This window comes from Blastocystis hominis (genome assembly GCF_000151665.1).
Source record: "Blastocystis hominis, Singapore isolate B (sub-type 7) whole genome shotgun sequence assembly, scaffold_5".
NCBI lineage: Eukaryota > Bigyra > Opalinata > Blastocystidae > Blastocystis > Blastocystis hominis.
In genome coordinates, this window is record NW_013171860.1 from 351029 (window position 1) to 362292 (window position 11264).

Sequence of the window (11264 nt, forward strand, 5' to 3'; positions counted from 1 at the left end):
GATAGAGCAAACCATTTCACTCAAAGGCCAATCCTGGAAAACTATGAATAACAGAAAGAGGGAATCCGTAAAAGTCTTCCAGTTCGAATCTATGGAGTGAAAGTTATGCAGAAAATAGGGTAATCACACAGGTGAAAACTAATCCCAACAACCATGCTTTCTATACCAACTTTTCAACACAAAAAATGAAGTAGATAAGATTCTTAAGTAATACTGTGCTACTCGATAGAAACTAGTAAATGAGAAAATCATTTTGGTTGAAAACGTAAATAACCCTAATTCTTATAATTCATGTACTATAATAATGCAGAATATTAAACAGTTCACTACATCTACAACAACTCCTTCCTGACTTGTTCTCACCAACTAATAACGTTCTCACTATTATAATTATTATTATTCATTGTAACTCATGACATGAAATATCCACATTTCTTCAAACGAAAGATTCTCTACAGAATAACAATTGTGAAATGTAGTGATATCACAAAGCAAGTAATGCTGACTCGTTCTAGCACATTGTTTTCAAACAAACGATACTGATTATTAGAAAACCAATAGTGAAGGCTATTTCCATATAATATTAGTATCTTTATACAGCTATACATGTTTCTTTTATGTATTCCCCATTTCATGTGTTTTCAAGAATTAGCTTCAATTCACAAGAATCCATTGTATATTATTCTGCTATTACTAATAACGCCACACACATCGAATGAGAACAAAATACCTCTTCACAATATCTAGAGATACGGTTTTACTTTCAACACTCTCGTTTTTCCATTATTTGTATTAAAATGAAGTGGTTTGTTTTTACTTTGGTTTTCACGTTTATTTTCTGTAGTATCCTGGAATTTGACCTAATTTCTAGCCACGGTTACGAGTGACTGTGCCGAAGGAGAAGTCGCTGTGACCTTCCAACGAACTACAAAGAACTACTGTGATGAAGAGTCTATGGACATTTATGCTGGAACCTCTGCTACCGGAACACCTGTTTATTCTGAACCTACAGGTTATTATACCACGATCGGTGTACATCCAGAAACCAATCACTGCTTGGCTTATGGAACGTATTATGTACAAATGGGAGACATTTATGGAGATGGATGGACCACTGGCTCAACTCTCTCAATTAAGCAAGGAAGTGAAGAAATTGTTCAAATTGTATGGACTTGTGGAGGAACCTCTAGTAATCGCGTCTATACTTGTAGTCAGACATTTACGATTGAGGCTCCCGCAGAATGGCAGTATTCTTCGACTGCCCAAACAAGCTCTTCTTGGACTACTGGAGAGTTGGATTGGACTAGTTATGCTGGATATTATCCTGCTCCTACTACCACAACTCGTTACTTCCGTCGTTCGATTGAAATGACTGGAATTGATAATTTTGGTATCCATGTTACTCTTACAATTAATGGTGGCGCTGTTGTATATGTAAATGGTCAAGAGCTTACCCGATGGAATCTTCCTGACGGAGAGATTTCCTCTTCTACGGAAGCAACTGCCTCGACAACTGGTAAACACACTTATGTTCAGCTTTTGGCTGCAATTCCTACGCCTGAAAACAATACGTATGTTATTGGTGTTGAAGTGCATGCTGGCTCAAGTGCTCCAAGTGCTGAAGAGTTCCAGTGTAGTGTTTCCTATTTGAATGAAGATTATCGTCTTATTAATTCTGATGGATCTTATGTTTGCACTCCGGAAAATACTAATCTACCATCTGAAAATGGAGCCAAGTTATATGATGGAAGTACTTCAACTAAATGGTGCGTGGACGTTACTTCTGCATCTTTCCCTACTACTCACATTTGGACGTTTGGTAACAACGATCGCTTGGTTGTTAACAAGTATGCGTTTTCGACAGCTAACAATTATGATATTCGTGATTGTGTTGATTGGGACATTTTTGGCTCTAATGATGGAAGCCAGTGGGATCTTCTCGATACTCAGAGTGGTATAACATGGACTGCGCGTTACCAGACTAAGTACTTTGAGATGGAGAACCAGCTTGCTTATAACAAATACAAATGGCAGTGCAATGCTGTGAAATCTTTATCTGGATATTATGGTAATGTTATTCAGATGTCTGAGTGGAATTTGCTGTTCACTGGTGCTGCTTACGTTCCTCCAGGCATTTCGTATCCTCAGGATGTTTATTCCTGGTCGGTGGGTATTGATAATGTGGACATTACTCCTGGTAAGTCTGGTTACACGAACTGGCAGATTGCTGGAGCTGGTGGCGCTTCTCTTCCTGCTGGTCTGAACTTCGATAGCACGACTGGTGCTATTACTGGTATTCCTACGGAGGGTTTGGAAGAAACTGTGTTCACTGTGTCTGCGACGTATTCTGTGGACAGTCAGGTCTACACTTGCACGATCACGATTACTGTTTTGTCTTGCGATCTGCCTAACTACATTTCGGTTTCAGTGGAGAAGGTAAACTACAATACCGCTTCTGAGACTTGGACGATTAAGAACAGTGAAGGAGAGTCGGTTCTTGCATCGAGCAACACGGAGAGTTTGGTGGGTACTTGCTTGCCTGTTGGTGAATACACGGTGACGATGACGAGTTCTTCGGGTACGACATGGCAGAGTACTTCTTTGATGACGATTAATGCTCTTGCTGACGGTCATTCGTTTGTTCTGGCGAAGACTCGTCTGAAGATTGAAGGTGAGGATTCGTTTGTGTTGCCAATCACTCTTCCTCTGCTTCCTGCTTCGGCTGGTTCGTTCAAGTATCTTGCTGATGGAACGGTTCCTTCGAACTGGTACACGAGCGGTTTCTCGGATTCTGCCTGGACGACTCTGGATGCTTCTTCGCGTCCTACGACTGCGCAGAAGGTGAAGCTGTTCCGTGCGACGTTCAATGTGGCTTCGAAGGAGGGAGCTCAAGGATTTGAGTTGTATCTGAAGGCTCGCAACGGAGTTCTTGCGTACTTGAACGGAGAGGAGATCTATCGGTCTTATCTGGAAGCGGGCGATCTTACGGCTGAGTCGACTCCGACTGGAGGAAGCTCGGTGTATAATTGGAGACGTGTGACGGGAGCGATCAGTCACATCAATGCTGGAAGCAACACGATCGCTGTGGCTGTGCTGACTCTGGGAAGTGCGGATATCGAGATTGAGTTTGATATGCATCTTCGATTGCTGAAGGATTCGCACATTCATCCTCGCTATTGGGATTATTCGACGGCTGGTACTACTTCGAGCGAGGTTGGTAAGCTGTTCGATATGAATCCTTCGACTTATGCTTATGTGTACAAGGCGACTACTCCGACTCAGAAGTTCACGATCCAGTTCGCGAACGATGGAGCCGAATATTTCAACAACTACTGCTTCATAACGAGTTCTCAGTCGAATAATTATGATCCTCGTGAGTGGAGCATTGAGGCATCGATGGATGGTCAGACCTTCAGCGAGTTGAAGAGCGAGTCTGAGGTGTATTTCGATTCGCGTTCTACGGAGTATTGCTTCTACATGCCTTCGAATACAAAGGCGTGGACATACTACCAACTGACTCTGAAGAAGGCTCGTGTTGACGATACCGATAACTACTATGCTCTTGCTGATTGGAATTTGTTGTTGCAGGACTATTCTTCGCTGGAGATTCCGGAGCTGTCGTTCAGTCCGAGCGAGATTACTGCCTATACGGGTGCTGAAGTGCCTGGATGGACTTGCTCTTCTTCCTATTACAACACGTTCTCGATCACTCCTGAGCTTCCGAGTGGACTTTCGTTCAGTACGACGACTGGAATGATCACTGGAACTCCCACGGACATCAAGGCTTCGACCGTGTACACGATCACTGCGCTGAATCCTCTGGGCGAGGAGAAGACGACGACGGTGACTCTGACGGTTCAGGAGTGTGCTGGAGACATGGTGTCGTTCAGCATTGAATTGACGTTCGAAACGGGAGCCTCTACGTGCTCGTTCGTGTTGAAGGATCGTGCGACTGGCGAGGAATTGGAGGAGCGCTCGAACTTCGCTGACTACAGTTCGCTCTCGATTCAGATGTGTCGTCCTGCAACAACGTATGCTCTGGTGCTGAAGAAGCAAGGCACTGGCGGTTGGGGCAACAACAAGGCGACGGTGAAGCTGGCGGATGGCCGCACGCTTCTGTCGGAGTCGTTGGCTGCCGGAGCGACGGAGAAGGAGTACAACTTCAATCCTGCGTATTCTGTGTATCCTCAGTGGACTCACTGGAGCTACCTGGTGGACGGCACGGCCGCTCCTGCGGGCTGGAACACTCTGAGCGGAGCTCCCTCGAACTGGGAGACGCAGCGACCGGGTCAGTTCCCTGCGGCCAGCGGTGTGACTCAGTACTATTTCACGAAGTTCCAGATCGAGGATCTGACGGAGTTCGCTTCGATGGACATCGCTGTGAACGTGAAGGCCGGAGTGGTTGTGTATCTGAACGGAGTGGAGATCCGTCGCTACAATCTCCCCGAGAATGCGGAGGTGAAGGAGGATACTGCGGCTACGGGCGAGAGCGGCGAACCGTTCTTGCTGGTGATCGGAGAGGCTGTGCAGAGAGAGCGGCTGGTGGTGGGCGAGAACATTCTGGCGTTCGAGCTGCATCGCTATGAGGCGAACGAGGAGACGAACAGCTTCGATGGATCTGCGATTCTGATTCTGGACAACATGTACATGCTGCTGGATGGTACGGGTACGACGATGCCTGCTTTGACTGGAAACGATGGATCGGACAAAGTGTTCGATAACAATTCGGCTACAAAGATGCTGACTGCTTCTGGAATCTGCGAGGGTGTGGAACTGATCTGGTCGTGGAGCAATGATCGTCGTGAACCGATCGGTCGGTACGGTCTGGTGTCTGGAAATGACTGCAACAACCGCCATCCTTCGGGTTGGACTCTGTATGGTTCGAATGACGGAGAGAACTGGACGATTCTGCAGTCGAAGGCTGGTCAAATGTTCACTTCGTACTTTGAGCAGAAGCTTTACAACATGTTCAACGTGAATCCGTACAACAAGTACAGATTGGTGGCTACGGAGTGCTCCAACAGCGATCCCATGATGAATTGTGATAACTGGGGAGCGACGAAGAGATTCCAGCTTGCTGATTTCTATCTGTTCACCAAACTGATCGCCTCCACTGATTACTGCCGTCCTGAAGGCGACTTTGAAGGAGCGATGAACGGAGATATTGCTTATGCTGAGTGTCCGAATCTTTATGAGGGAACTCGAAGCCGTTATTGCAACAATGGAACGTTCGCGGAGGAAGTGACTGCCTGCTATCCTTCCATTCCTCAGGGTATTGATTATGGTGCTACCACTTTGGAACTCGTTCAGAACAAGGAAGTGAACATTGTTCCTACGATTATTGGAGTTGAGGTGACTGTGTCTTCGTTCCCCACATTGCCTGCGGGTCTGACTCTGGTTCCTTCGACTGGAGCAATCACTGGCAAGCCGACCACGGTGCAGGACTCTAGAAAGTACACGATTTCTGTGACAAACGAGGGAGGAACGATCACCACCACGATCACCATTCGGGTATTGGAAGCTCCTGTGAACTATGTGTTGATTGTGCTGATCGTTGTTGTCGTAATCATTGTGATCGTGGCGATTGTTGTTCTGATAGTGTTGTTGAGCAAGAAGAAGAAGAGGGGAACGAAGAAATTGATGCCAAAGTCGGCTAAGTCTGCGAAGGCTCCGGCTCCGAAGCCAGCTCAGGTAAAGACGAGAGCTATTCGATCTATTCAGGCTCCGACTTCCCAACCAACTCCTAGGCAATCTCCTGAAGCATGTCCTGAACCAGGGTCAAAACAAGATCCAAGAACATACAATGAACCAGCTCCTGAACTATCTTCTGGACAAGTTCCTAAACCATATCCTATTATTATTGAAGTAAATGTGGAACCTTCTATGAGGGTTTAGAGTTAATTTTGTATATTATTATTTTAATTATTATGGAGTCTATGTTTTGTTGTAAAAAAGCATGTGGAATGATACGAATACCGTGATTTTCAAATAGATGATTCCTTATCGATAAAGTGTCTTCACATTGAGTAAATGATCACACTTGTAAGTGAAATAAGAGAATAGTTTATTACCTATTGTTTGAAGAAACATGGATTATATAAGTGGAATACAGAATCCTTGCGTGCGTTTCTTTATTGAGAGGGAATGTATAAAAACAATAGGTAATTATACTTCAACTTCAATATCAGAACAGTATTATGGTAAAATCACAGATATGATTCTAGAATTGATGACAATATCAGACAAGGATATATATACACACTTGATTAATGCTTGTTCTACATGCTGTTACTTATTACATGTCATCGAATAGTATTCTTAGTATTCAAAGTACAATTCTATTTATTTCGAATAGTATTATTTGAAATACTGTTCAATTTTTACAGTATCATATCCTCTAAAGAGTTTAGTTGATCATATTTCTTTTCTACAGAAATCATGATGTTCTTACGCAATATGCGCAAATGAATTCGAAAAAACGAGATTCATTCACATTCATGTTGATAAACTGTAATCCAATCATTATCCATACATGTTCGACAACACAGTACAATTCAGTTCCACCACTGGATCTTTTCAATGTTATGGTCTGCTTTCTAGTGAATAGTTAACATGACACATTTCTATCTTTTACTATGAAACAAGTTTGATCGTATTATTATAGTACTTTAATATCTCAATTAACCCACATTATTCTTCATTTCTTCGAATACACAATGGATTAAATCACTCTCGCTAAACCAATCTGGTCGATGATAATAGAACAAAATAAGAGATAATTTTGTAATAATATAGCGACCCTAGTGTGACGGTAAAGAATTTGGAACAAAGTTAATTACTAAAGAAGTAGCTAAATGATGCAAAAAGTGCGAAACCATTTTCTGCCATTTTGGTCATTGTCTGCCCTTTATGTAATGGTAAAGAGAGAAAGACCATGCATTACTCCATGCTCATACAAAGCTCACAAACCAACGGCACATTCACCTGGATCAATCCGTACAAGTATCGGAACCCCTACATCACTTCCATCACTGTCCTGTTTCCATAAGACCCTGTCATAGTCAGCAACGTTGACACGACGAACATTGTCACGAATTCGAATGACGAGAAAGTGATAATTCACGCTGGTTATTACACGATCAGTGAGATCATTGCCTTGCTCAATACCATGACCGATACTACATTCTCCATATCCACGAATGCCTCGTCGTTCGGTTGTATCTGGATTCAGTCTCCACACACGATTGATTTCACGGATGCACCTGACATTCGTGAGATCCTCGGCTTCGATGGACGAACGGTCATTCTACCTGCTTCGTTCGGTGGATCGAACGTGATTGATATCACGCGAAATCGCCAAGTGATCCAGGTCTACTCGACGATCGTGCGATCATCGGACCTGAAGATTGCCAACCAGAACAACAACCTGCTCACCACAATGATCATTGACGATCCAACGGCTGACTACGTGCGAACTGTGGAAGACGTGTGCATTCCAATGATCACTCGGTTTGATCAATTGATGTTCGTGTTCCGCGATATGGATGGCAAGATGATGCGACTGCACGGCGAATTCGAACTCCAGTTGACGATTGATGACGTGTATGATGAAGTGCCTTCATCGATTGCCTCTGCGAACCAGTTCTCCATGATGGAAGTGTTCGGTAATATCACCAAGAAGGAAGTGAAGCTGGACAATCCTCTGTCGTTCGACCAGTGCTACATCTCGTCTGTGTCGTTGTATACGGACTTCGTGTTGCACAACGTACCGACTGACCAAGTGGTGCTAATCAATGCTGGCGCTACGATTCAAGAGATCGCGATACCACGCGGTGCATACGACATCGAAACGATCATTGCAAAGCTGAATGATAGTGATGCCCTGTTCGAATTGGTGTATAGCGGTGAGAATGCGTTCCACATCACGGTAGATCACTTCTACATGATTGATTTCACGAATGCACCAGAGATCCAATCGATCCTCGGATTCGAATCGGACACTTTGGTGAAAGGACTTGACAATCCGAAGCGCTACTACCTGTCTTCCTCGTATAATCAAGTGGTTGTTACTGACAGCAGGGAATCGCACATGTTGACATTGCCTGTCGGTTACTACACGTTCAGCGAGTTCATCGAGGCTGTTGGTGCTGAAATGGTGAAAGTGCTTCCTCTCATATCAATGATAATCGAGGATGACCATGTACGCTTCATTTATCAATCCAACTCTTGGTATTTCGATCGAACCTTTGTTAACACGACGATCGATGGTATTGGTTGGACTCCATGGTTCAAACTGTCATTATCGACTCACAATATTTGTATAGAGCGTCCCGTGGAGACTGTGTTTGATACCAACGGACCATCTCTACTAGATGAGACGAATGATCAAGGTCTTGGAGGTCATGCATACCTCGATCCATCACATGTCGTGTATGACAGGAAATTGCGCACGAATACATCCTTCTTCATACTGAAGCCACAAGTGACGTACAAGATGACGAATACTGATGGTTCATTGTTCGATTCTGGCACATTCTACATAACGGAAGACACGGAAACACTGATATCCTTGGAAACACTCAGGAACTCGTGCTTATCACAGTTGAATGTGAAGTACCAACAGGCACGTGATATCACATCATAGCACCAGGAAGCCATTGCATGGATTGGTGGCAAAGCAGACGATAGAGTTACGTGGACTGCGAAAGCTTACGCGCCTGATCTCGAGTACGACATGACAGCTGAGAACATGAATGTGTCCATAACGATTAACGAGGATAAGCGAGGTGGATCATTCGGACCATTGTACTCCAAGGACAGTGTGTACAACGATAGTGTCTAGGTTGATACCACACATCTCGTACTGTCTTACGAAGGATACGACAAGAAATCGAGTGTGACAATCGAACGAGGAAAATACACTGCTTTGAAGATCGCGCAGATGGTGGCTAATGGTTTCAATGCTATCGATGGTTATCGCGTCATGGCTCGAGAAATACATCGTGGTCTAGCACAGAATGGACCTCGTTCCAATGCTCACCCTGATATGCGAATCATATCCAATGACAACCCATACTTGCCATTGAAACCAGGATTGACTCGTAGAATCGATTTCACATTTTATCGCAATTACTACATCAGGATGCCCGAGTTGACATCACCTTACGAGTTTGCGATGGCGAACATCGATGGTCTGAATGCGACGAATATGATCAAAGGTAGTACGTATTCCGATCGTGCTGTGTCACTTGACTTCATACAACCGACACGTGTTACGTATGTGAGGAATGATGAAGTTGTTGTTCCATCATTGAATACCTTCGTTGACTGGGATCAATCTGAGTCGTACATGACAAATACGACGATACGCTTCCCGTACGGAATGATGACACTGGACGAAGGGGGAAGCATGGCGGAACTACGTTCCGCCGGGGCAACTTTGTCGCCCCAAAGCACTGCTTCCCCCGAGACTGATATCATGTACACGGATGACATTCAGACATTCACGTGGACCATACCATCACGATTGACACAGGCTGACATGATATGGCACATGAACCAGTGTTTTGACTCGGCTGCACTGAACATACGATGGAAAGCTGAGTCAGATGGGTACTACATTCACGCAGACCACGTGTTCTCGTTGAGTGGTAACCTGGGAACCATAGTTCCCGCTTCAGGATCGCAATCACATACATGGCGTATCCCTTTCGACAATGGTGTGTACTATGCCAACTATGGTCCAATGGTTGCCGAGTATCCTGTCGATATCACGAACGGTCTATCGAACATACAGCTGTATTGCAACATCGTGAAAAGCAAGACCACTCCACTGCTTGCGAATATCCCGATGGACAGCTTGTACAAGAACTACTTCTACAAGAATCGCATGTTGGTACCATGTTCTGAATTGCTTGATCGCATCGTGTACGAATTGAAGGATGAAAATGGTGACCCGCTATCGTTCATTGGGAGCGTGTACCTGCTAATCGGATTCACCGTTTCAGGAGGAAATAATAAATGAATCTAGTGTTCAACATTGCTCGAACGTACGAACATGAATTCACGAGTAACAATCTCATCAAAAGCGACATGGTAATCGATCGGATATCGATGAAAGGCGATTCGACTGGCACCTGCCTTGTCCTTGATCGAATGAACAACATGCAAGAACGACGACAGTCTCCGTTGGTTGTATTGAACGAGGAGTACACGGAGAATGCACACATGAATGTCGTGGTACCCAAAAGTCGCAAATGGTCATTCTCGTTGACCGATAAGACTGGTGCAACGATTGTCTTACCAATGCCGATTACGGTGTGCATTCACTTCCATGTTCTCCAAAGTAAATGAGTCATAATCGTGCACTACCGGTGAGTGTGATTAACCACAATACAGTAATTCCGAAGAACAACGAACGATACCATGAAACGTTCAACACGGTGATAATGCCTCGTGACCTTGTGTACAAGATCACTTCGATTACATGCAAGATCGATACGACATCTCTCTGGAACATTCGTGCAATGAATGTGGTGAAGGTTCAAATGCTGTCAGGGTTTGAAATGGTCTACAACGTCGGTCCTGGCTACTACTCGATTACCGAGTTATGCCGTGCGATAGCCGATTCCATCCAGGTAGACGATGTCAACCGAGCACACCTGAACAGTGACGTGGCGACCGCTGTTGACCTTAGTGGCGCACCTGATTACACGAGTATCCTCAAGTTGGAAGGTGTCGTTGAGGCAGGCATGGTAGCGAGTGAACCCTACGACACCACGAATGGCATGAGTGTGATCCGAGTGTACAGTAGTATCAATGCTCAAACATTCGGTCTGAAGAGTCCGCTGATCGATAACCTGATTCATGTATCGATGGGACTGAACAACATGATCACCTGGGACAATCTATCGATCGATGTGATTGAACAATCGAACCTGGACTACATTGATTGGGTACTGACAGATGCGAATGACCGCCCGATCTCCTTGAATTCGAATGTGTACATCTCATTCACGATATCTTGTTACACCAAAGTAAAGAATGGATGAATACGTTGCTACAATTCCAATCATTCGATTCAAACCACACAAAGTGAAATCGAGAAACATGATGGACAAAATATTGAATCGATATTTCGATAAAGTCGTTGAAAGTGAATTCAATCAACAGCGCATGAGGAGCGAACAATGGCGACAGAAGCGAACCTTGTTTGATTCGTACATGAATCTCTCACCTGCTGAACGTCGTCGTGTATCTGTCTC

At 44.5% G+C, this 11264-nt stretch overlaps 1 protein-coding gene across 1 annotated transcript; it reads left to right on the forward strand.

Annotated features, from left to right (window-relative positions):
- Positions 1-4011: 4011 nt before the first annotated feature.
- Positions 4012-5895, forward strand: GSBLH_T00003996001 (uncharacterized protein; the record flags this gene model as incomplete). The annotated part of the gene is made up of 1 exon (XM_013042829.1): positions 4012-5895. One exon carries the CDS (start codon positions 4012-4014, stop codon positions 5893-5895), a length of 1884 nt encoding a protein of 627 aa, XP_012898283.1.
- Between the last annotated feature and the right edge of the window lie 5369 nt (positions 5896-11264).